Raw genomic sequence first — 26730 nt, 5'->3', positions numbered from 1 at the left:
GTATTTTTACTCTGTGGATTGATCACGAACAGTTTAGTAGTAATTTATTTGATACTCACAATCTGTGTTGATTACTTGTAATCGGTCACATAATGTTTCTGTTCTGTGATTGACTGAAGCTAACTTATAATCAGGACAAGAGTTTGAAGAAGCCGCTGGGGCTTTGAACTTCTCAGCAAGAGATATTGTGAAGGGCAGAAGTAGCAGGAGAGTTAAAGATTAGCTCAAGGAGAGCAGGAGATTAGGAAATTTTAGAGAATTGTATACCCTTCATTTCTGGCCCACACTGCCATTATTAGAAAAAGTAGGATAATATAAAATAAATTGGCTGGGTGAAGAGTTTCCATTAAATTTCCTCCTCCTCACATTTGTACCGTGTGTGTCTGGGTATAATGTACATGGGCCTAATTTCAAAGGTACATTCCTGGATATTTTCTGGATACTTTAATTGCCTCTTTGCCAAAACTCTGCCAAGGAGTTTTAGGAACCCTGCTGCCCTACTGTGTCAAGCTGTGTCCCATTCCATAAAAAATATACTTACCTAAATCTTCAGGTGTGCCAAAGCTCCCCTTAATGCATCTGAGGAAGGAGAGGCATAGGTGATTGAGGATAGCAGGAGAAAAGTTTGGTCCCTGGCACAAGTTAGAGAAGCCCCAGGACTGACAGGTCAAGGTTTCAGGAGAGCAGCACACTCTGCCTCATCTCCTTCTATCCCCTCCCATCTCTGGAATGTCCTTGCCATGTCTCTTACACTAGTGGGACCAGGACTTGTGGTGTACAACCAGCTATACCAGCATTATGCCATCTAATAATACAATGAAATCCCCAGCTGCCATACATATTAGGGCAACTCTCTCTGTCCTTGTTGTGCTGCCAGCATGGCCAAAGGGGATGGAGCTGGGGTTGAGGATATGGAGCACCAATTCCAGCATGAATACATCAGCATACAAGTTTAAGTTCACTTCCCCTGGCATTCATGCTGTTAAAATACAGCCTCTGAACTTTTCATGGAAAGTGATCTAAAAGGGGCATAAACATGGGCGAAGCAAATTCACACAAGAGTATTTCAATTTAAATAAATGTTATTCAAATTAGAAGAAAAAGCTTCATGCTTTGTTTTTGGTGGTATTCAACTAGTGCTAATTCCAATAGTATTTGAAAGAAGTGCCCTTTCTTATATGTTCTACATCCACAGAGAGCAATTCTAGGAGTTTTCTTACACATAATCCATGATACTGTTGCCACTCATCAGAAGTATTATTTACTGGGATGAAAGAACTATAGACCCTGGAATGCAATATATAAATGCAGATAAATTCTAAATAGTCAGAATAGAAACTTCTTCCAATCCTTTTTCTAGGGAAAGTGAAGGGGAGATAATTTGAGTTAATTAATTATGACCCCTTAACATTTTTCAAATAATGTGATTTTACTGAATAATAAACAGCAGTTCATGGAATTATAGAGAGTATAATGCTGTGAAAATGTCTTTTGCAGATTTCATAGATTCAGTTCACGAAAATGAAGGAGTCTTACTTGAACTTTTTTTTCTTTTATAAATATGTCCCTGCTAGTTCACATTTTGTGATAATTTTTGTCAGATAATTGCAGCCATTTTTTCCACTCTGTTTCACATAAATGTTAACAGCTAATGTGGGCCCCACTCCTGCAAACATTTAATCATCCCAATTCATAGGAAAGATTGGAAGTATAGTAAAAGACCACCTGGACTTAACCAGGAGATCTTCAGTGACCTGAAACTCAAAAAAGAGTCGCACAAAAAGTGGAAACTAGGTCAAACTACAGAGGATGATTTTTAAAAAACAACACAAGCATGTAGGAACAAAATTAGAAAGGAACAAAAATGAGATTAAACTACCTAGGGACATAAAGGGTAACAAAATATTTTACAAATACATTAGAAGCAAGAGGAAGACCAAGGACCTGGTAGGCCATTACTCAATGAGCAGAGAAAGACGATAGCAGAAAATGCAGCAACGGCCAAAGTTTAAAATAACTTTTTCATTTCAGTTTTCACCAAAAAGGTTAGCAGTGATCGGACGACTAACATAATGAACATCAGTGTAAATGGGGTAAGATCTGAGGCTAAACTAGTAAAAAGAACAAGTTAAAAACAACTTTGACAAGTTAGACATCTTTGTTATGCTACTCCAGCAACGTGAATAAGGTAGCTGGAGTCAACGTAGGCTTCATTGACCTACCGCAGTGTTTTCACCACTCTTCATTGATGGCAGACACTCTCCGGACAACTTACCTTACTTTTATCGGAGAGCTGGAATACCAGGGTCGACTGGAGAGCACTCTGCCGTTGATTTAGCAGGTCTTCACTAGACCCACTAAATCAGTGGTCTCCAACCTTTTTATGCCCAAGATCACATTTTGAATTTAAGGACAACCCAGGATCTACCCTGCCCCTTCCCTGAGGCCCCGCCCCTTTCATGGAGCCCCACCCTGTTCACTCCATTCCCCCCACTCCCCAGTCACTTGCTCTCCCACACCCTCACTCACTTTCACCGGGCTGGGGCAAGGGGTTGGGGTGCAGGTGGGGATGCGGGCTCTGGGAGGGAGTTTGGAGGCAGGGAGGGGGCTCCAGGATGGAGCAGGGTGTTGAAATGCAGGAGGGGGTGTGAGGTGCTGGCTCTGGGAGGGGGGCCAGGGCTGGTGCAGGGGGAACAGGCTACAGGAGAGGGTATGGGGTGCTGGCTCCGAGATGGGGTACAGGGTGCAGGAAAGGGTATGGGGGGCCGGCTCCAGGAGGCTGCAGGTTGGGTGGTGGAAGAGAAATGCTGGTCCAGCAGAGCTGGGCCTGCTGTACTCATGCTACTCCTGGTCTGAATGCTGCAGAGCCATTCAGAACCTGCCCATTGAAGGGGGTGGCACTTACCTTGGGCAGTCCCAGCCCCACACTGCTCCCAGAAAGGGCCAACACACCCCTGCGGCCTCTGCAGGGGACCATGTGGCTCTGCGCGCTGCCCCTCTGTGCAGGCACAACCCCTGCAGCTCCCCTTGGCCACAGTTCCCCATTTCTGGCCAATGGGAGCTGCGCAGGTGGTGCTTGCAGGCAGGAGCAGCACGTGGAGACCCCTGCCCCCCATCCCCTGGGGCTGTGAGGGCATGCTGGCCACTTCCAGGAGTGGCGTGGGGCCGGGGCAGGCAGGGAGCCTGCCTTAGTGGCAGCCCCGCTACACCGCCGGAGATCGCGATCCACTGGGACAGTCTCCAGCATTGACCAGTCGATCGCACTCAACTGATCGGTGACCGCTGTGCCAAATTGACACCTGCTGCAATAGTCAATCTCCCCAATAGTGAAGACAAGCTCCAAGACTGCAGGGTCAGATGCAATACATCCTAGAATACTTAGGGAACTGGCAGAAGACATCTCTGAGAAATTAACTTTGAGAACTCATGTGTAGTACGGGAGAGATTCCAGAGGACTGAAAAAGGGCAAATATAGTACTTATCTATTAAAAGAGGAGTAAGGACAACCCAGGGAATTACAAACCAGTCAGTTTACCTTCAACACCCTGAAAGATGATAGAGCAAATAATCAAAAAATCAATTTGTGAGCACCTAGAAGACAATAAGGTGATAAGTAACAATCAACATGGATTTGTTAAGAACAAATCATGTCAAACCAACCTAATATCTTTCTTTGACAGGGTAACAAGCCTGTGGATGGGGGGGAAGCAGTAGATGTCATATATCTTGACTCTAGTAAGGCTTTTGATACTGTCTCACTTACCTCATGATAAGAAAACTAGGGAAATATAGCCTAGATGAACTTACTATAAGGTGAGTGCACAACCAGTTGGAGAATCATACTCTGAGAGTATGGTTCACAGGCAAACTGGAAGGACATTTCAATTGGGGTCCCACAGGGATCTGTCCTGGGTCTGATTCGATTCAATATCTTCATAAATGATTTGAATAATGTCAGAAAGGGTACACTTATAAAGTTTGTGGATGATACCAAGCTGGGTGGGGTTACAAGTGCTTTGGAGGACAGGGTTAGAATTCAATATGGTCTTGACAAACTGGAGAAATGGTCTGAAATAAAAAGGATGAAATTCAATAAGGACAAATGCAAAGTATTACACTTCGGAAGGAATAATCAATTGCACACATACAAAATGGGAAATGACTGCCTAGAAAGGAGTACTGCAGAAAACAATCTGGGGGATATAGTGGCTCACAAAGTAAATATGAGTCAACAATGTAATACTGTTACAAAAAAAGCTATCATCATTCTGGGATGTATTAGCAGGAGTGTTGTAAGCAAGAAATGAGAAGTAATTATTTGACTTCACTCAGAATTGATAAGGCCTCAACTGGAGTACTGTGTCCAGTCCTGATTACCACACTTTGGGAAAGATGTGAACAAATTGGAGAAAGTCCAGAGGAGAGCAACAAAAATGATTAAAGGTCTAGAAAACATAACCTATGAGGAAAGACTGGAAAAACTGGGTTAATTTAGTCTGGAGAAGAGAAGTCTTGGGGTGGGGGGGGGCATGGTAATAGTCTTCAAGTATGTAGAAGGTACTTTTACTGATGAGGAGTGTGATAAATTGTTCTCCAGATCCACTGAGGACAGGAAAGAAGAAATGGGCTTAAATTGCAGCAAGGGAGATTTAGGTTAGACATCAGGAAAAACCTCCTAACTGTTAATGTAGTTAAGTATTGGAATAAATTACCAAGGGAGGCTGTGGAATCTCTGTCACTGAAGGTTTTTTAAGAACAGGTTAGACAAACACCTGTCAGAGATGGTCTACATAATACTTAGTCCTGTCTCAGTGCAGGGGACTGGATTAGATGACCTATCAAGCTCCCTTCCAGTCCTACATTTCTATGATTCTATGTGTGTAACTTTACGCATATGAAAGTCCTGTTAACTGCTAACTTCAAGTCCCATTGCATATACATATGCTTAACTGTTTGCAGGATTGGGAGACTTATACCACAATACGTAGTCTCATAAACAAGCATACATTGTCTGTACTATTTTTTCTTATTTTGTAATTTACTTATCCTAACAAAAATTGTCCATATCTTATCAAGGGTGTAATTTGATTAAGCTATATATTTTTGTCAGTTTTTAAGTTGTAGTTGTTCGTAATTTGCTCATATGGATATATTTAGTGTCTCTGATTTTCCTTTTCTTTTCATTGAATATACATACCCATTAATTCATTTGAAAGAGCTAAATGTTCCCTGGCTTTCCTCAAAGAAACTCACCTTTTGTTCTTAGATATTAGCAAGAAACTGTTTTTTAGCAATCACTCTCCCTTTACCATCCAATAAAAAGACCTGAGTAAACCATTTTTCCTCCAGTAAATATCTTGAAGTAAGTATGACCATGATTCAGCAAAGCACTTAAGCATGTGATTAGCTTTTATGCATGTTCTTCTGTTCCATTGACTTAAATCAGACGTAAGTACATGCTTAAAAGAAGCACGTGTATGTAAGTGCTTTGCTGAATCAGTGTCTGCATTTTTCCAATCCAAAAATACAGAGGGAAGATGGATTGAAGCCAAATTCAACAGATTAATCTGAATTGCATGTAATGTACTGAGCCACTATGTTTCCAGCAAAGTAGATCCCTTGTCCTTTGCCACTTTAGCTGAAAAAATAACTTCATTGCTTGTTATGCCACAGAATGTTGGTGGATATTTTTACATATTTCTTAGCCCTATTCTTGACAGTCTGTCTTAAACCCAATTTTCTTCTTTTCTTTCCCAGCTGTTCTTGTCACCTCCAGTTCAGGAACTAAGCATATCAAATCACAGATGGTTAATCAATGCCAATAAGAAGGTTTCATTTTTTCCTCTTCCCATCACCACATCTTCCAAAGATTTCCCTTTTTACTCTGAAAAATAATTGCTGAAAAATATGTTAGATGCCTCTATTGGACATATTGGCTTATCAGGCCATGCACACGTGATTCTGAAAATTCCGTGCATGCCACCTTGATTTAGCAGGAATTTGTGCTACTTTCCTCCCCTTTACAATTAAATTGGGGGAGGGATGTGGGGGAAGAGTGAGAATATAGTCAAAACAGTTACATTGTCTTTCTACTAGCAAACAAGCCTCCTAAAACAAGCAGATGAAACAAAAGTCAATATTGGTGAACATTGTATACTGAATATATAACATTTGATATCCTGAATATATCAAAATATTTTGAAATCTCTCTAGTATGGCCATGAGTTACTTAAATGTAACAGGGTTTTTTTTAAGTAAACTTCTACCAAAAGATGTGGAATTATAAGTCCAAGAAGGGTATGATTTAACTTTGAGAAAGAAGACAGAAAACTAGTTTTGGATATGAAATCTAATTGTTTAAAATGTTTCAGGCTCCAGTTCTGTTGACCTTTTGAAGTGGTAAACAATAGAAATGTAATGACTCATCATGTGACTGTTTTTAGTAAGTAATACAATTTTTAAACAAGGATTTTCTTCAGCTAACAACAATTGGTTTCCCAAAACTTCTTTCCTTTTCATATATAAATTCCTGTGAACCCTGCATTCTGAGAAATAGTCTTGTATCTTCAGCCAGCCAGTATTTCAACTCCTGTTCTGCTTGCATGTTTTAGGAAGGAAGGGAGGAGTGGTATTCTGAATGCTGTACTTTTTGCAATCTTTATAAGAATAGCTGGCCAACTAACTTGCAACAATTTATTTGGCAAATTTTAAGCTTTTTTTTCCTGTTTGTGAATTTTCTGCAATCAGAATGTGACATATTAATTTATTCACTTTTCTTAGTTGTAGAAATGCTTTGTGCAAACAAATCTCATCTTGTGGACTGATTGCAAACTGTTTGCCACCAGTATTTCTTTTCCTGCAAGTATCCTGTTGGGACGGTCTATATTTGCAACTCCTTATGGGCAAAGGATATGATTGGTCACCTACATCACATAGCATTGTTTCTTCTCCCTGATTGGATGGCATAATCTTTGTAAACTTTTTCAATTACTGCCCAAAGCAAATTTCATTTTGTGATGAAATGCATGTCAGATACAGGGCCAGGGTTTGCTTTCTGTAAACAATTCATATGAACAAACTTTAATTTGCAGAAATATTTACAAAAAACAGCAGGGAAGGTCAAAACTGAATCCTGCTTAGACAGAGCTTGAGAAATTTACAAGACATCTACTAGCCAGAGGACTAATCCTATTAGGCACAGGTAGATAGGAAAGCCAGGGAGCGGGCTCCACCAAGAAAGTCCAGGTTCTCTTGGTGAAGAATCCAGTTCTCTCATCACCAGCCACTGGATGCTGGGATTTCTTTTATGGTGCCATCCCTCGACCTACTTAGGAGCTCTATTTTTTGTATTAGCATATAGATGGGTTATAATTTTGATCTACAATCCCTTAATTGACGGAGCTTTTTGTTTCCCCCCTCAAATTCAGAGCCTCCTAACTGCACTGGGGACAGGTCTTTGCTATTTAACCTATTAGTCTGTTTTCTGGGTCCTCCTCCCCAGTGAACAACTTTTGTTGCTTATGTTAACTTTCTCCAGCAGCAGCATTAGTATGAAACTGGCATGATTCTTCACAGTTCCACCACTCCCCATCCAGCTTTGTACATCAGCTGTGAAACTGACCAGACCTGGAGCTGCCCAACTACAAACTCCAGAAGATGGCACTGTATCATGTTAACTTTCCAAATGTGACCAGAATGTATCTTCACAACCATAAAGGCTAGAAATGTATTTATTTACAAGTATTGAATAAGATGCCAAGGAACAACTTAATGGGATAATTTTGGTTGTTGAGTTTAGTGTACAGATGCCAGGTGGTGTAGGTGGCCCGTGATAGGCAGGAGGTCAGACAAGATGATCTGGTAATCCCTTGTGGCCTTAAACTCTGTGACTATGATTCCAATATTATGGAGCTATGTTCATTTACACCAGCTAAGGACATGACCATAGTCCAACAGCAAATATAACAATTCTACATTTTCATTTCAAGATGTGTGTATTCATAAATTCATATCTAGAACAGAGGGGCATGGATCAGTGTTCACGTCACACTCCCAATTGGTACCTGGCCCAAGCTGGGGAAGCTAATGATCCTACCAGCAGACCAAATTCGGAGATCAATCCTGGTCATATGCCACCTGAGGCACATTGCACTTACGCTAGGAAGACTTGAAAAAAAGTAATCATATTAATGTAGAGAACCAACTGAAAAATACAACAATTGTTGAGACAGTTGTCAGGAATAGAGACGAGCACATCTCTAAGCACGAGTAGAGCTTTCTGTGGGATCTCCAAAGCTTGTTCTTGCTCTCGCTCTCTCTCTCCCTAAAGCAACAATTTATAATCCTGGCTATCAATGACATTTTCAAAACAGAAGAAAACTTTCTTTTATAACATGCTGATTTATGAAGAGCTGAGCACTCAGAACTCCAGCTGAAGTGAATGAGAGATGCAGGTGCTCAACATTTCTGACAATCATGCCCTAAATCCATAAAAGCATGACAAATTGTTCATTTTACCAATCAAATAGAGCACTACCTTTACCAGCCCACATCTGGCCCTTTAGTCAAATGAATGCCCCTTCCCCTCTCTCTCTTAAGAGCAGAGAAGGGACTGGAGGAAAGTTAGGGACTAGAAGTGATGACCACATGAATACCAAGATATCTGTGCTTCAGCAGGAGCTTATGGCTTTGCCATATGTTGTTATCATTGTTGTTTATGAAGTGTCCACAATGTGCTCAGTGAGATACAGGACATAAAAGGAATAGGAAGAGATTATAATCTAAACCCCTGACTTTACAAGTATTTATGCATGTGCTTAGTTTTAAGCATGTGAATAGTCCCATAAAGCTCCTTACAGCAACTGACTTCAGTGGGGATCTATGCAGGTGCAGAACTCTGTCTGCTTGGAGTCAGTTGAAAGACTGGGGCCTCAGAGGCAGACGGCAACAGAACCAGACACTCTTAGTCTACAGGAGTAACCTGGAGTATTGCTAAAAGGTGAACAGGAGGAATCTCAAACAAAACAAAAGTAAAAGAACCTTCATGAAATATCCCTATTTTAAATTTTCAAATAGTTAAAATCTTTTTAGAAATTTCCCCAGGCCCCAGCTGAGTTGGTCTTGAGGATGTACATGTATATACATACACTAAAGCTGGAAAAAATTGGTCATTAAAAACTTTTTTGGACAAAAATGGTCTATTTTGGTTTTGTTTGGTTTTGAGTTTTTTTGGAACACAAATTTTTATTTTATTTTTCAAAATTTCCAGGTTTTTTCCCATTTGCAAAAACGAGAAACTATCAAAAAAGTCAAAACTTTTTTGGCTTTTGGAAACCAAAAATGACCATCAAACATGTTGATTTTCGTTTTTTTTTTTTTTTTTAATATTTCTGCCAAAAAAAAAAAGTGCGTTTCAAAGTTTTAGAGAAAATATTCACCATTCCCTATCTCTCTCTCTCTCTCTCTGTGGTGGTATAACGGGACTCCGCCTAGAGAAAGAATATATTAAGTCCCAACTGGCCACGGTCTATAACGAGGGGAACCAAAAATCCGCAAGCGTTTACGGGTGGTCAGAATCGATAGCTTCCGCGCAGGGTGAATGACAAACAAAACCTAAGACAGACAAACCAAAGAGCATGCAGCTGAGCAACGCGTCGTTGACCGCTCTTCCTGACCTGTTATCTCCCATGGGGAATCGCATGCTCGCCTCCTTCCTTCCTTCCTTCCTTCCTCCCGGCTCCTCGCCCGGCTGGTGCCGATGCAGACGGCGGACTCCCAGAAGCGTTGGGAGGGCAGAGGCAGCGCATCCCTGAGTTTCACACGCCTGTTCTGGGGGGCTGGCACGGGGGAGTCTCTTTTTAGGGGTTCTCCTTCAGGCCAGGTTTTAAACCCTCTCAGGGGGGAGGATGCTACACACACACACACGCCCGTGTGCTGCAGTCTGGCACTTCCAACCCTCTTCCCCCCCCCCCCCCCGCGGGGACATCTCCCTCCCTGCGGGGCGCCGGGCGGGCAGCCCCCGGGGATGTCGGGGGACGGGGCTGGGGCTGGGCTTGGCGGCGGCGGCTGCTTTAAGAGCTCCCACAATGCCGCGCTGGTGCCCCAGTTCCCGTTACACTCTCGCTCCCGGCCGGGAGCGGCCGCCGCCGCCTCGGTGCGGTCACAGGAGCCAGGGCGCCGCTGTGCGAGGCAGCGGCTCGGAGGCAGCCCCCGGCCCGGCCCGGCCCCCCCCCCACAGGGGAGGAGCTGGGTGCCCGGGCCCCAGCAACGCCGGGACAGGGGGAGGGGGCAGCAGCCGCCCCACACTCCGCAGCCCGCCGGCGGCAGCGCCTGAGCGGCGCTCTCCCGCTCCAGCCCCCTGCCGGCTGCGCTTGGGATCCCCCGCCCCCTTCCCGGGCTATTTGGCCGCTGCGGAGGAGCGGGCTGCCCGCACTTGGGGTTGCTGCCTGTCCGGAGGAGCCGGTGCGGGGAAAGTGCCGACTTGCCAGCCGCCGCGGGGCTTTGCCATGGCCGAGCTGTAAGTGCAAACTTCGGAGTGGTTTTTTCCGGGAGAGCCCCCCGCTCCGGCAGCCGCTCTCGGGCTCTCTCTTTGCTCCGCTCTCTTCCTCCCCTGCCAGGAGCCCTCTCGCTCCCTTCTTACTGGGCAGTTTTCCTCTCTCTGTTTTCCTGCCTCCTCTTCCTCTCGCTTTCTGTTGCATCCACACCCCCCCCCCCCATTCCTTCCTCTTCTGCGTTTTTTCAGTTCCCTTCGTATTTCCCCTTCTTTTCTTTGGCAGTTTTTCTCGCTCTCCCTTTTTTTTCCGAATCCCCCTATCTCTTCCTCTTTCTTTTTTCTTCTTCAATTTTTCATGTTTCAGAATTTTTCATCTCCCTTTTTCCGTCTTGCCATCCCCAACTTTCCCCTCCTCTTTGCAGTTCTACCTTCAGCCCTTATTATTTACTGTTTCCGTTTGCATTTCCCCCTCTCCCTGGTTTTCTCCTTCCCGTTTCTCTTCCTTCCTTGTACGTTTCCTCTCCCCTCCTATTTCACCTTTGCCTGCCTCCTTGCAGTTTTGTCCCCTCCCCCGTCCCTCTTGTATCTTCTGTCTCTTATAGCAGCCGCATACAAGTCTTAAAAAGTAAGAGGTATTTTTCTGTGTCCTTGAGACGAGAGGTTAGACACCACTTTTCCTGAGCAGAGGAATCTCTGGCTCCTTTTTACTTTCTTTCTTTCTTGAATGGAAATTAGGAAGTTGTTGTTTTGTTTTTTTGGCAACGTGGACTGTTTTTTGTTTTTCCTGTCCAGGCAGTGATGGGTTTGTTTGATGGTTAATCTTTCTTATTCCTCTCCCCTGCCCCCTCTCTCTGCTAGTAGAGGGGGAGGGAAAGATTATAAGTAAATCTGTTTTGCCAGCAGGGAATGGATCACATTTTAGGAACAGCGTGAGGAAAGCTTGAGTGACTCATGTACAAGAACAAGGCTTGGAACTTTAAGGGATAAGGAGATGGATTTTGGTCCCTAGTTTATGCAGTAGTGAAGATTGTTGTAAAGATCTGTGGCTATTAGTGATTTCTTGTTATGGAATACATTTTTAAATTTTTTTTTGTCATATTCCTGTGTGCTAACTCCTTTTGCTTCTCAGTTAAATGTCATTTTGATGGGGATCAACAGAGCCACATGTTAAATTGCAGGTCAGTATTACCCTTGGATTTGATCAGTGTTGTAAATATGAAGGAGATCGAGGGTACACATTTTGGCATGCTCTGTAGAATCACACCTGTCACATCTTGCATTTGGACCCTTGCAAAGATGTCAAAGCTTGACATAATAATAACAAAAACCACTAGACGGTAATTACATCCAGGACAAAGTGTGCTGTACTGTGGGTTATGAAGTCTGGTTTGTGCTTTACTGTATTCTGCACGGTCCATAGGCAGCACCTCTAGTTAAAATTAAGTATGCACTGAACTGTAGAGAGAGAGTAAACCAATTATCTATTGATTTCTATGAAGATACCTGGTTAAAGATTTTTTTAGTTGATTGTGTTATATGACTAACATAGAGAACACTAACCTGGTGGTCTGATTATATTATTTTAGCAAAAATGTGTATAATTCATGAATAAAATGCTAACTACTTTACCTAGAATTGAACCAGTCAGTTTTAATCTTGGTTATGTTGCATTAACCCACTGTATATATTTTCAGAAAATGCCATTACAAATTGATCTGTTGCCTCCCGTCTCATTTTTTGTGGGTAAAGGGGTAGGGGAGTGGGTCAATGTTTTCAGCAATTAAATTTTGTTTAGCTTTAAAATGTTATTACAAAATAGGTAAGACTTGACATTTTAAAAAATTACTAAGCCATAAAAAAACAATCTTGTCAATGAAAGACAGCACAATGATTCTGTCCCTGGGGAACAGAAATGATTCTGTCTCATTCACAGAGTTGTTCTGAAAAGACATACTACTCAATAACAAAATAATTTGTATAATGCAGTCTCTACAGCTATATAAGAACCTGTAAATCCACTTCCTCCCTCCCCCAAAAGAAAAAAACAATCCCTATTGAAGCTGACCCTGCTTATTTAAACTAGTCAGCTAATAAAAAGATGGTTCTTTGGCTGTACAGAGCATGCTGGAGACGAAAAGAAAAACTCTGAATGGGTTCATAGAAGACAGATCAGGAACATAGCAAATGCTGTTGGCAACAAGCTTGTGAATCTTTTAGAACTATGTATTGGACTTAATTCATTGGTGGTTTCCCCAGTAATCTGAAAGAGCATGGATTCTGTTTCTACTTCTGCCTTGAATGGCAGTGGGAGCTTTACATACAGTACCCATCTGTACCTGAGAATGATGGTGCTGAGCTTTTCATTCATGTCTGTAAATTACTCTAAGGTCATTTGTTGAAAGCGACTATGTGTAAATGTGTCAGTATATTTGCTTAAAAAGGACAGTGCCTTAGAATACTAGTTGAGGAACCATATTTGTTAGAATATTCCATGTGTGTTCATGCACTATATTGTTTTTTATAAAGCTGCAAAGTAGAAAAATTCCTGATGCACACAATTTATTTTATGTTTTGAAAGTAATATACCGTACATAAGCTGATGGGAATTTAGTGTTGGCTTGAGACATTTGGAGACAGAAGTTCTTTTTATTCACAGAGCAGGCATGGCTTTGACATATCAGTATATACTTCCTCATAATACCGCAGCTGTGTATCTCAAACCTGACCTGAAGGAATAGTTCCATTCTTATTTCTTAGCTTCTTTGCAGACACCGCAGAAAGGAGACCAATTAGTCCAAATTGCAGTGTAGAGAAATGTCCGCTAGGAACTGGACTGTGCCATCAACTCTGATGCATACAACTTCTGATCTTATTTGCTTTTGTAATATCTACAAACAGCATGGCGAACCATAAGCATTTAAAAATTGAGTCATGTCCCAAAAATCATGAGATTGGCTTGAAAATCATGAGATTAAAAAAACACACAAACATTTGGGGTTCTTTGTATCGCCTTCTGGTTTCTGAGCATTCAGGGTGCACTGAAGAGTCCAGGCTGTAATCTCAAATATTTGCTTTTCAGCAAGGTTTAGGATCAGTCATAATATAGATTCTGATGATGTAGTGTTTGGAGAACTAGTTACAGGAGTGAAATTTTTGCAGCATCAGGCCACAATATTGTATGGATGGAACACCTTTAGACTTGAGTGCACGTTAGCTGTAGGGATGACTAAATTGCTTGCTGTCAGAACCCCAAATTCTACCTGGACAGTTAGACCATAGTATTCAGACTGAGGCACCCAAATAAAAGTGGCCAGACTTTCAGTCAGAGGTCTAACATTGAGTATCCACAACTGAAAATTTTGCCCATAACTAACTCAGAACTATTTTTCCAGTTGGTGAAAGGAAATTGACACTAAGAGGAGTTTGCCTAAATCTTTTGTGCATTGGCAGAATATATGGTTCTTTCTACAGGCCTATGTCAAGTTGTATGATAGTCCTGTGATACTCTTGGTTGTTAGATGTTGAGTTGAGAGCACAGAATTTGCTCTAGATGGGACAGGAAAATGGGATTATCTACAGCCTATGAAGTGAATATTCGGTGAATCCCCCACAGTAATTACAGCTCCATCAGTCTGTAGTGCTTTCATTCATATCATTGTAAGTTTTCAGTTTTATGTTGCCACAAATAAGTGAAGACTTTGTTTGGAATTTGCCTGTGAGGATTTAAGCAGCAGTTCACTTCTGTAGGAAACACTTCCGTTAATTTTAAGGAAAAAATTGATTGATGCATTTTATATGCATAATGCATTCCTGTAATCAGGTCACCTTTTAATTTAGCTTGTCTTGTTTACTCTAATATTGTGTTAGAAAAAGGGATTATTCCCAACAAAAGAAATCTCAATTCTTCCTACAGTCCAGGATTATTGAACAAAATGTCTTGTTGTTCAGTATTGTCGTTGCACTCAATGTTGTATGATAACACATGTTGTTCAGCTGTTGTTGATTCCTCAGTGGCATAGACTTCAAAGGAAGGCAGTGAAATAGAGCCATGGCAAGAGAAAAAAGAGTTTAGTTTCAATGGTCTGTACCATCCAGCTGTTTAAGTACTTTACAGAACTATCAGAGACTGTTCAGGCATCCAGTTAGGGCTGACAAGCAATTACATCTGGAAATGGAACCTACTTTGGAGGACCACCTAGAGGGAAGCTAGCATTTAAACATTCCCTATTTTATCAGTGCTAAGATCTTCAAAATCCCTTTTCAGTAAAGAAGGATGAGGCTCTTTGTCAAGGATGCCTTTTGATATAATATTGACTTTACCTAATTCCTGGTGGTATTGTGCTCTATTTTATTTATGTAAAAATTTTGTTCTTTATTTTACATGGCATTATTATAATGAGAACAGAAGAAGAAGAGAAACAGGCCATGTAGGGATGCCCTCTCCTTTCATAATTGAAATGATTGATTATACATATATTTTGTTAATACTAGAATTGTATTTATATAATACTCTTATTGGCTAAGTATCCCAAATGCTTGAAAAAATCATATATGGATTTAAAAATCAAACAATATTAATGAAAATCCTCATAAAACCAACACATTCTGCCAAAGACCTTGTGAAACAAAAAGTCCTTTTAAACCTTAATAATTACAGCTAATTCTTTTATCGTCCTCAAGTTTGAGCATGGAGGATATATTTCCTCTTTGTGTGTTTTTTTCTCTGTTGAATTGTATAAGCTACATATTTATCAAATATATTTTCTCTATCAATTTGTCTGTCTGTCTATTGCAGTGCTGCTAACCCCAAGATTTTATCTTGAGTTTTGTGATTTTTATTTGGTGTTTCACTTAAATTCCCCATTCCTGGAATCAACTGATTACGTGAGAATCTCTGATTTAATTTAAAAATAACTTTCTAGCTCTCATGGTTTCACAGTAAAGCTTGAAAATGTGACCCAGGTTCACCCTAAAAGTTCAGAAATCAAAAGGCCAAGAGAGAGAACCCAAAATATATTAAAAATATCATGTTTTTGGGGGCCTGACTCATAATTTTTGAGAGACAAGGTGGATGAGCTAATATCTTTTATCAGATCAACTTCTGTTGGTGAAAGTGTCCTGGGACCAACGTGGCTACAACTACACTTCATAATTTTTGAACATTTGGGGTCAGCAACATTGAAGTTGTAACCTATTCACATTACTTATTTGTCTGTAGAGGGTCCAGTCTCCTGCTCTTAGTGCTAATGGGAATTGTGTGCGCATTGATGGGAGAACAGACTCAGTAAAGAAGGTACTTTGGTTCCCAAGACTTTTATGATACTTTTTTTTATGAACGTGTAATACCAAAATAAACTCCATACCATGCAGGTAACTCTGAATGTTATTGGCCTTTGCCTTTTTTTGTTGACTTCCTGATTTAGGATTTTCATGTGACTTTTATCCCTTGAGTGTGTGGTTCCTTCTTTTAAGTGGCTGCTATAGTGAAGTTCTCTCTCTAGTGTTTTAAGATAGCAGGATTTAGCATTTGCTTCAGAATTTTAATTGTATCTTTATTTCCCTGTTGCTCTTTTGAGTGAATATAGATGTATAGATACCGTTCTTTTCTGCCTGAATTTTCTTTGCCTTTGCCCCAAGGTTCAAATTGGTAGTCTGAATTCATTTATAGGGCAAATGTATTGTTCTGATAGTTGTACCACAAATAACCTTGTGTATTATTAGCCCTTTCATTGCAACAATACTTAACATGTATTGTTTCTGACAGACACCTCTATTATGACTCTGGATCATCCAGTTCTGAAGTGTCTGGGGCAGTTTCAATGCTGTCTTTCACATTTGGAAGTTTAAAGTACTGCATTTCTTCAACTGAATTGAAAGGAAATTAGAGAATAATATCTTCTGGTCATTAGACTTTTAAATCACTTAACTGTGTTTCAGACTTCTATTTTTAAAGGGGATTTAGAATCTCCCCAGAAACCTTCCCCTGCCCTTTAAATGTTGGCTTTATAATTAAATTCAGCTGTTCTCTAAAGCTGTGGGAGGTGAGGGGCAGGGGAAACTTCCACGTGCAAAAAGTGTATACAAAAAAAGATCACTGGATTGGGACTTGAGACACTTAGGTTCTATTCCCAGTGCTGCCATTGGATTACTGCGTGACCGAGAACAAGTCGCTTCACATTTGTATACTTCAGTTTCCCCATATGTAAAATGTGGATAATGATACCGATACTTTGTAAACTTCTTTGAGATCTACTGATGAAAAGTACTATATAAGAGGTGGGTATTAATCCTTAGTTCCAAATAATGAGTAGATTTTTCTCGACGTTTTGATGGTGGTGGTGATTTAAGATTGAACATTAAAAAATAACACCCATACAAAAGCTTTGAGTGCCTTGACAATAATTAGGCTTACAATAACTACCCAGCAGCATTAATACTTATGTACAGAGAATTTAACCATACCAGCCAGCAGCATTAAATAATTAGAGATAACAATTTACCTTAGCTAGCAGATAACAAAAATGGAAAAACTCTAGAAAAGCTTCACATTCCCAAATCATACCCAGTTACATACCCTCGTACAGCACACAAAGGAGATTTTGGAGTGAGAAGCAGTGTTATTCATCACTCTAGGCTTAAGCAGAGGATATAACAGTAAATTATCCAGTGTGTACATACATGTCACATGTCATATTCCTGGGGACGAAAGGTTGGAAAAAGGCCAGAGTTAATAGTTTTTTTTTTTTTTTTAAAGTAGTTAACAATCTAGATAGGAGTTGTTTAAATGTGCTATTAGTTAATGTTGCTAGCCATACAAACGTAATGCTAATATCTATAGCGAGTAATATTTATTAACACTAGTACCTTGAGTAATTAGCATTCAAATAGAAACGTGGCAGGAAAAGAGTGTCTTTGCACTTGCCAGTCAGAAAGTGACTTTTTTTAAAAAAAACGCCTTACTCATCAGTGCTGCTCCCTGTGTGTATCATATCTGCTTTCGTTGGGCCTATTCCAAGTCCCCCTGAAGTCAATGGAAGACTTTTCATTGATTTCACTGGGAGTCAGATCAGGCCTTTACTAAGTAAATCACTTCTGTGATGTGGATTGGACACCCTGCGCAGGCCATGTGTTTCAAGTACTGATGAGCAAAGAAACTAATGGAGAACAGCAGCTGAGTGTTGTGCAATGCTTCCACCTCACTGTTGAATTTGAGAGAGGCGATCTGATTTTGTGGTGAAACCCTTTGCTAGAAACATTGTTCAAACTCCAGAACTGTAGGTAAACCAAGGATGAATTAGCAAGAGTTTACAGAATAATCTGACTGGAAATTACTGTGTTTTTAACAATTATTTCTGGCATATGCTTTCATTCCAATAACTAATAAGATAGCAGCAAGCTGTTTAACTCTTGCTACACAAAATTAACTTTCATTTTGGCTTTAGACTGTAAGTGACAGAATATGCTAAACCTGGTTGTGCTTTGCTTCTCCGAAAAAAGAACTTTGGGGCAAATTATAAAATAGGTAAATATTTGCACCCTTATTGCAGTGCTATGTTCTGAGGCTCTTGGTATCCCTGAAAGCTTAACAAGCTGTTTTTCATTTGCTTGCTCTCTTTGCATAAAACAGGAAGCAAAAAGTACATTCTGAAATTGATTAGAGCAGTGGTTCTCAAACTGTGGGTTGGGACCCCAAAGTCTTGCGACCCCTTTTGAATGAGGTCGCGAGACCTGGCTTAGATTTGCTGGGGTCCAGGGCTGAAGCCCGAACCTCACCACTCATAGCCAAAGCCAGAAGGTGTCAGGGCTCAGGTTGCAGGCCCCTGCCTGGGGCTGAAGCCCTTGAGCTTCAGTTTTGGCCCCCCTGCCCAGAGTGGGGGGGCTCAGGCTTTCACCTCCCCACCTGGAGCAATAGGACTTGGGCGGGCTCAGGCTTTGGTCCCTCCTCCTAGGGTCCTGAAGTAATTTTTGTTATTAGAAGGGGGGTCCGGTGCAATGAAGTTTGAAACTATGATCTAATCCAGGGGTTTTCAAAGACGGGTCTATGGTAAATAGTTTTGTGAAGTCAGTCAGTGTGACACAACCTCAGGAATCTTGCCACAGAACTTGGACTGTAGTACCACAGGGTTCCAGTGGTCCTTGATCTTCTAGAAAGGTGAAGAACTTTTAATTCCTAATTCCAATTCTCATCACGCTCTGCTAGGGATTGACCAAGCAGCGTAAGGAAGAAGGAGGAGATCCATTTTTATACCTGTAGACTTGAAATAAAAGAAATCCCTTTATATTCGGAAATATCCAAGTGGCATTTTGTTTCACATCTGATTTTTTTTTTTTTTTGGGCTGGGACTAGAAGTTTCAAAATACCACAACTACAACATTCATTGTAGTATTTTCAGATGGGAGGTATCCTATGAGAGATTTCCAGCTCAGTCTTGTAGACATAAATGGGCAAGAGGTTTTGTGCGCTTATCTGATCCCTTTCAGGTTTGCAATTGTATTCTCTCTGTCAAACTGCTGACCTCAATATCTGAGCATCTTCAATTGTTGTTATTACTGTTGTTTGTATTACAGTAGCACCAAGAGGCCCCAGGTCACACAGCAGGTTGTAGCAGAATCAAAAATAGAATTCAGGTCTCCCAGATGTGTGCCCCATTCATTAGCCCACACTGTGTTCCACTTTCTTTATCCTTTGTACATCTCCTTTCCCACATATCTTCCAGGTTTCTGTTATCAGATTACTTATTTCCTGTATAGTCTACCTTTTGCAATGTATGCTGAATCTTCTTAACCTTCACTGTTGATTCCACATTGCACCTGCTATTGTTCTGTTAACACTTTTAATTAGTAGACTGTTGGTGTGCTCAGTGCATTAAGCAGCACAGTCAATCCTTTCTACTCTGGTGTATCCTGAACTTTTTGCAATTTCTTTTACTAGGAGATGTACATAATATATATGGATAATCTCTTGAGCACCTCTTTTGTCCTGGTCCTGACTTCCTCCACTATATGTTCTCTCTTCTTCCTCTGAGGAGACTGGTTTGTTTCTAGAAGATTCTCCTTTGAAAAAACTCAAGAAAAGAACATTTTAGCAATTTTTTTCTCTTAGGTCCTTCACTGACCTTTTGTGTACTTGACAAAATTATGTTTTTCATTTTTCTGCAGTTTTCCTTTCATTCTCACCTTTTTAATTTTTTCAGATGACTTCTTGTAAGTGTTAACTCGCTCTGTTTTACAAATCCATACATGGTATTGTGCCCTTTTGCCTTGAATTAATTTTAATTTAGTACAAAAATTACTATGGTGTATAAATATTTTCTGTATATATTACTTTACATGCCACACAATAATATTTAATTGATCAATAATGGTGGGTAAGAAACAGCATAAATTTCCACTTTCACCTCCCCCAAATTAATCCTAGATCTTGAGAATTAACCCTATATCAGAGTGAAGAGCATTTTAATTGAAGCTGTTTTGCAACCTCAGTTGTAGGATATGCTAATAAAAACAGATGAAAAATACATATCATAGAGTGACAAATGCAGAAGAAAATGGAAAATGGATGGGTTGGATTTCAGTATAGGGGAAAAATAAAATAGCAAATGAGATACTCATGGTATGTGGCAAAAAGTTATGACGATTATTCATATCAAAATCATTGTTGCATAAATAGTGGTTCTTTCCCGCACATTCCCCTTCTAAGTGCCAGGAATTAAAAAAAAAACAAAACATAAAATAAACTAACATCAAAATTCAGTTGCCAACATCTCCTTCTCCTCAGATAAAACAAGAACTACTCTAAGAATAAATGTCTACGTTGTTTTAAGAACTCTAAGGAATTCTTCCCACTTACTGATATCAATTACTGAACCTCAACTCTGTCAAAAAATTCAAGCATTCTCCTTGGAAAATAGTCCTGAAAACAACTCTTAAAAAACTGAATATTTTAGCTAAGCACTTTCCTGTGTGTTTTATTTACAGCTGTGAACAATGGAAAAATAAGAATCAGTTTCATCTGCTCTTATTTGTCCCTAGGACTTGGAATACCTGTAAATCCTAAACTACAATAAAAGATTGATACAGACCTTAATTATACTAACAAAATAACGGTGTGTGACTATACGGTTCATAGGACTGGGAATGGAAGAATCTGTTAAGTTGTTCACCTCTAGGTTACTAGTTCAGATGCTACCTAGGTCAATATAATGACCAAAACTTGTTACCATTTGATTGCTGTCCTGCTCTCAATGTCAGATGAGTTGGTCTCATTCAAGTTTATAGATTACAGAAAATGCCACAATTGTTTCATATTGATTCTTATATTGGTAGCCTCAGGAGAGAGGCATGGAAAATGAAATGTACTTTATTCATGCTGAAAAATTGAGCGTCAGACTTGATTTATGGAGAAGTAACAAATATTCTCCATTTAATAATCCCCATGTTACTGAGCTATGTACCTGCTCCCAGATCTGTCTACCACGCCTGTGATGCTTTTGTATCTCAGTCTGCTTCAATGTGAGACTGCTTGTATGGACAGTTTCCATTGGTTTGCATCAGTCTCATGCTCATGATTCTTGGGACAACAGGTTTATCAGGTAAACATGACTTAAAATCTTGGACCTAAAAAAGCTAACTACGTTTTTTCTCTAGCAACTGACACTTTTCAGGAAAGATTGAAAAGACAAGTCTTTGCTATGTCTGAATAACAATGACAAGTTTTGCCCTTTCACTGAATTACACACCTTTATACGTGAGTAAGATTTATTATTCCCCCAAATCATCATAGACATTAATTGAACTGATCACATGCTTAAGGTTCAACACATGTGAAAGTGTTTGCAGGATCATCCGTCTCAAACACATGGCTTCCGATTTGCTTGGGAACTGCTCTTTCATCCTGTCAAAGAGACAAGGTGGGTAAGGTGATATTTTTTTATTCAACCAACTTCTGGTGGTGAGAGAGACAAGTTTTCGTGCTTACACAGAGGTCGTCTTCAGCATTGTGTAAGTTCGTTAGCTAGTCTCTCTCTCTCACCAGCAGAAATTTGTCCAATAAAAGATATTAAGTCACCCACCTTGTCTCTCTAATATCTTAGGACCAACATGGCTATAACAATACTGCATTCTTTCAGCCTGTTTGTTGAAATTGTTCCTTTAATCTAATTGCTTGTCTCCACTTTTGTAATATCATAAAATATTTATTTTAATGTGTGAGTAGGGCAAAAGTGGATGACTAGATTTTGTGTGTGAGATGTTGGTATGAATAATTAAATATATGCATTCAGGGAATGCTTTCAGCTCTATTGATACGCTCTTTAGATTTTTCACCCCTGAATGTGTCTGTTACAGACAGTGTCATTAGAGAACAGAGTACTTTCTGACCTGCTGTTATCTGAGAGATTGTACAAGTATTTCAGATGTCTTGAACAACTTGTATTTTGCTTTGGATGACATGATTTCAAATGAACCTCTCCTTTATTTGCCAGCATAACCAGTGTGAGTGAAATAGCATACAATTATGTACTGTTTATAAGAGAGTAAATTTCTTTCTCTTGCTCATGTTTGCATGAAGCCATGCAGCAGAAACCTTTTTACTTGCAATGTGAATGCAAAGAGAAGTAGAACAAGAAGAGAGGTTTACTCTGTGATGGCCAGGATATCTCACCCTCACTAATTTATTTGAGCATAAGCTTTTGTGAGCGACAGCTCACTTCATCGGATGCAACAGCTGTAGCTCACGAAAGCTTATGCACAAATAAATTGGTTAGTCTCTAAGGTTCCACTAGTACTCCTTTTCTTTTTGTGAATACAGACTAACACGGCTGCTACTCTGAAACCTGTCACCCTCACTGTGTTCCTGTCTGTTTATGGCAGGAGGTTACTCTAGCTCTAAGGTGAAGGGGGTGAAAATGATGCCACAACTTGACAACTGATGGGTTCTCTCCTCTTTTCCCCATCTTTAATTTGGATCTTGTTTCTTAAATAAATCAGCATACTGCATGTAGCTCAGGATCTGGCTACGGGGCTAAAAATAGCATTGTAGACATTCAGGCTTGGGCTGGAGTCTGGGCTTTGAGACTATCCCTCTTGCTGGGTTTCAAAGCCTGAGCCCAAATGTGTACACTGCTATTTATAGCCTGTAGTGTGCACTCTGCAAGGCTGATTCAGTTGACTTGAGCTTTGAGACTCACTGTTGTGGGTCTTTTTTGCAGTGTAGTCCAACGGGACTTGCCAAGGCCACAAGGAGTGTGTGTGACAGAACTGGGATCTGAAGCCTCATCTCTTGAGTCCTTGTGCAATGACTTAACTGCAAGGCCTTCTTTTCTTTCCTTATCCTCTGTTATAAAGTGTACAGTTGACCCAGTGTTTACCGACAGTAGACTGAAATGGTTTTTGCCTGTCTACTGTTGCATGCTAAGTGTTAGAAGATGCAAACACCTAATGTTTAAACTATGGGATAGGGAGAGTCTTCTGTCTGTACAGTGGCATCGTAGTCCATGACTGGTGTTCCATGCACTGCCACAATATAAATGATAATTAGCACTATAGAAAAATCATGTAAATGGTCAGCTGACCTGACCATAGCCATCTGCAAAAGTTGTGCTGGGAAGTGGGAGGAAATGTGAATCTGTTAAATACTTTTCAACTGTTCAGTGAAAGCAGATGCATTAAACTAATGAGACAAACTTCAAGGCATCTTGTACTTGGATAAGGAGTGGAAATAAAATAACACTCATTTAGAGCAAGGAGGAGATGTGCTCTGTATTCATAACAGTAACTATTTTCCTTTCAAATTGGCAGAACTTTGAGGAGAAATAAGTCAAGTACCTTCATGGGCTATGGAAAGTTACAGTAAAACAGGCAGTGTTCCAAAGCACTGTGTGAGACCCCTGCCCAGGTAAACAAAACCAAGAACAATATTGAAACAGGTGATGAAACAGGAGACGTATGCCTTGTACTTGCAAAACAGCTTAATAATAGTGGCAAAAGATAGTTGCCAAATTTCAGTCTCCTCCCCCACCCCCAAAAATTGGACCACTTCTCACAGATCCTAAATAAATGTTAAAACCTTAATTTCCTGATCGTTAGTTGATTCCAGTTGTGTAACTACCACCTCTTTCATCTCTCTGTGTGTCCTGTACTGCTCATCGCTTCAGTATTTGAGCACTGAGCCACAGTTTTATGTATATACATTTATTGGTTTTGACTTTTGGTTAACTATATTAGTCTACAGGACCAATCCTTGACAAAGGCACATTCAAGCCAAATGAGAGATCATATCAGCAACAAATTCTAGCAAGTGTTCTCTGAAATAAAGTAGAACTTTGCAAACATAAACATGGCTAACTTGTACTTTTGCACATATAAATGGTGGTCTCTTTCTGACTTTTACCAAATATTTAATGGTAGAGTGCTGGTATGAGTTCACAAATTACTAAGATTGTTGTTGTTTACAAAATATTTGACAGTAAATAAACTACAACTGTCAGTCTTGTGATTCGGTTGTTCAGTGACCTAGCACATGTGAATTAACACAAATGTGCTAATTTGCCATCAGTGTCCCTACCATTAGACCAAATTAAGGAGGTTGTTCTTTATATTACTGCATTGTTAGCTCACCTTGTTGATCCTAGCTATTGCTGTGTGTGTAAGTAACACCATTGTATTTGCCAATCATTGTAGTAGCTAGGCACCAACTCCCTGTGCTGAAACTTCTGCATTATTTTTCCTGTGAGATGCAGTGCCTTAAGGACTAGTAACCAAATCCTCAGTTTTATTTTGTATTGTGTGTATTCCTATACAAAATGGAATTTGAGAATAATCTTAGAGTATAAGAATTCTGTTTTTATTATGCAAAGCTACTATCCATAGACCTCCCTTTTTAAAAGGGCAGTGTGAGTACTCCCATGTTAGACTGACTTCTGTAAACTAGTTTTTAATAAAGAAAATCTGACTTTCACTAATTATTGAGGCACTGTAGTTAACCTTAACATTTGAACTTAAGACTCAACCGAACACCCAATAAAGTCAACTGGAGTCTTTCCATTAATCTTCATGGACATTAGATTGAGTCTTTAAATCAGGGATTAAACCTCTTTCTATATAAATAATACAGTATACTCTGCCTAATCTTGTCCAACCCTTACTCTTTGAATGCAAACTAAAATGCTATTCCTGCAATAAATTCCGTGCAGGCATAGAAGTCTGCCCATACAGAGCTCATTGCGAGACTGAGTCCTTGATTTCCTGAGAATTGTCAAATGGATCTGTTTGTTAGCTTTTACTATAAACACGTTAGTGTCCCCTTTTAAGAACTGTAGTGGTCTTTCTTTTTTAAAATTCTTCTAACAATTGAGTTTCTGATTCGAGATTTGAAAACTGACTTGATGCTAGGTTGTATTACAATCTAACATGTAGGCTACTTTTTATATTGTTTGTTTTTATTTATTAATGCTGTCAGTCATAGCTATTTCTACCAATATTGTAAAAATGGTTCCTTAATATTTTCATCAAATATTTGTCATCTAAAGGATGCTCCAGAATGTAAACCTTCACTTAAGAATTATGCTTTTTATTCTGTTCTGTATAGGTTCTTATATGGAGCTTATCATCTGACAGACTGACCTCCATGGTTGTGGAGTAACTTTGAAAATGTAAAAAGAATTTAACAGATGCAGTATTTTCCAAAGACTACAGGTGGCCTAAAACAATCACTCTGAGAAGTGTGAATTGTTTCTGATTCCCTTCAATTGCGTGGTTCATTCTGTAACCTAAAGATGACAGATTATGACCCTGTTCTTCTAACCCTTACTCAGATGTTTAACTTTATTCATGTGAATAGCCCTATTGAAGTCAAGGTTAAGCACATTCAGGGTCCACATGTCAGTATTATTTCTATGGTTATGGTTTTAGCAGAAAAATCTGGTTTGTGACTGTCAAGGTTCCTCCCCCACTCTGAACTCTAGGGTACAGATGTGGGGACCTGCATGAAAAACCTCCTAAGCTTATCTTTACCAGCTTAGGTCATAACTTCCTCAAGGTACAAAATATTCCACCCGTTGTCCTTGGACTGGCCGCTACCACCGCCAAACTAATACTGGTTACTGGGGAAGAGCTGTTTGGACGCGTCCTTGCCCCCAAAATACTTCCCAAAACCTTGCACCCCACTTCCTGGACAAGGTTTGGTAAAAAGCCTCACCAATTTACCTAGGTGACTACAGACCCAGACCCTTGGATCTTAAGAACAATGAACAATCCTCCCAACACTTGCACCCCCCCTTTCGTGGGAAATGTTGGATAAAAAGCCTCACCAATTTGCATAGGTGACCACAGACCCAAACCCTTGGATCTGAGAACAATGAAAAAGCATTCAGTTTCTTACAAGAAGACTTTTAATAAAAATAGAAGTAAATAGAAATAAAGAAATCCCCCCTGTAAAATCAGGATGGTAGATATCTTGCAGGGTAATTAGATTCAAAAACATAGAGAACCCCTCTAGGCAAAACCTTAAGTTACAAAAAAGATACACAGACAGAAATAGTTATTCTATTCAGCACAATTCTTTTCTCAGCCATTTAAAGAAATCATAATCTAACACATACCTAGCTAGATTACTTACTAAAAGTTCTAAGACTCCTGGTCTATCCCCGGCAAAGACCAGCATATAGACAGACAGAGACCCTTTGTTTCTCTCCCTCCTCCCAGCTTTTGAAAGTATCTTGTCTCCTCATTGGTCATTTTGGTCAGGTGCCAGCGAGGTTACCTTTAGCTTCTTAACCCTTTACAGGTGAGAGGAGCTTTCCCCTGGCCAGGAGGGATTTCAAGGGGGTTTACCCTTCCCTTTATATTTATGACAGTGACACATGGATTTATTGTAGTATTTGAAAAATGCATTTGATGACTAATGGGTTGTGTGACACATAAGTTTGCATCAGAAGTTTTGAGGTCTGAAACCTTAGATGACAGAACTTAACCTGCAATTGACATGAAATCCCCAAATCCAAGACTTGGGCTATTTTTGAATTTTATTGATGTGCACATTTTTATTTTTAAGAGCTCTGCTAATCATGACTCCTCAGATATTTATCCAATAACATTTTTTCTCTGTAGGAAAACATTTTAGAGGGGGATATGGTGGCATAATTGATTTTGTAGTAATTATTTCAACAGAGGGAATGGATTGTATGTTGTATTTTTCAGAAAAAGATACCCCAGAGAAGCAGACAGTGCATTCTTCTTTA

The 26730-nt window shown here is 40.0% G+C and overlaps 2 protein-coding genes across 15 annotated transcripts in view; one reads left to right on the top strand and one right to left on the bottom strand.

Annotated features, from left to right (window-relative positions):
- LMNTD1 (lamin tail domain containing 1) overlaps window positions 1–9918 on the bottom strand; it is a 295893-nt gene extending 285975 nt beyond the window's left edge. For all 11 annotated transcript variants that reach the window (XR_012155635.2, XR_012155637.2, XR_013634835.1 and 8 more), the window contains exon 1: window positions 9675–9918. Coding sequence is in view for 1 of the 11 variants with exons in the window: in XM_073317751.2 (XP_073173852.2) it covers window positions 9675–9700 (26 nt within the window). In the remaining 10 variants the exon portion in view is untranslated. The remainder of the gene's footprint in view (window positions 1–9674) is intronic.
- A 230-nt stretch (window positions 9919–10148) lies between these two features.
- Window positions 10149–26730, top strand: part of RASSF8 (Ras association domain family member 8) — a 122687-nt gene continuing 106105 nt past the window's right edge. For all 4 annotated transcript variants that reach the window (XM_073317764.2, XM_073317789.2, XM_073317780.2 and 1 more), the window contains exon 1: window positions 10149–10516. The gene's annotated coding sequence lies outside the window, so the exon portion shown is untranslated. The remainder of the gene's footprint in view (window positions 10517–26730) is intronic.

Source organism: Lepidochelys kempii, chromosome 1, assembly GCF_965140285.1.
Source record: "Lepidochelys kempii isolate rLepKem1 chromosome 1, rLepKem1.hap1, whole genome shotgun sequence".
Lineage (NCBI taxonomy): Eukaryota > Metazoa > Chordata > Testudines > Cheloniidae > Lepidochelys > Lepidochelys kempii.
This window is presented reverse-complemented; position numbering and strand designations above follow the sequence as displayed.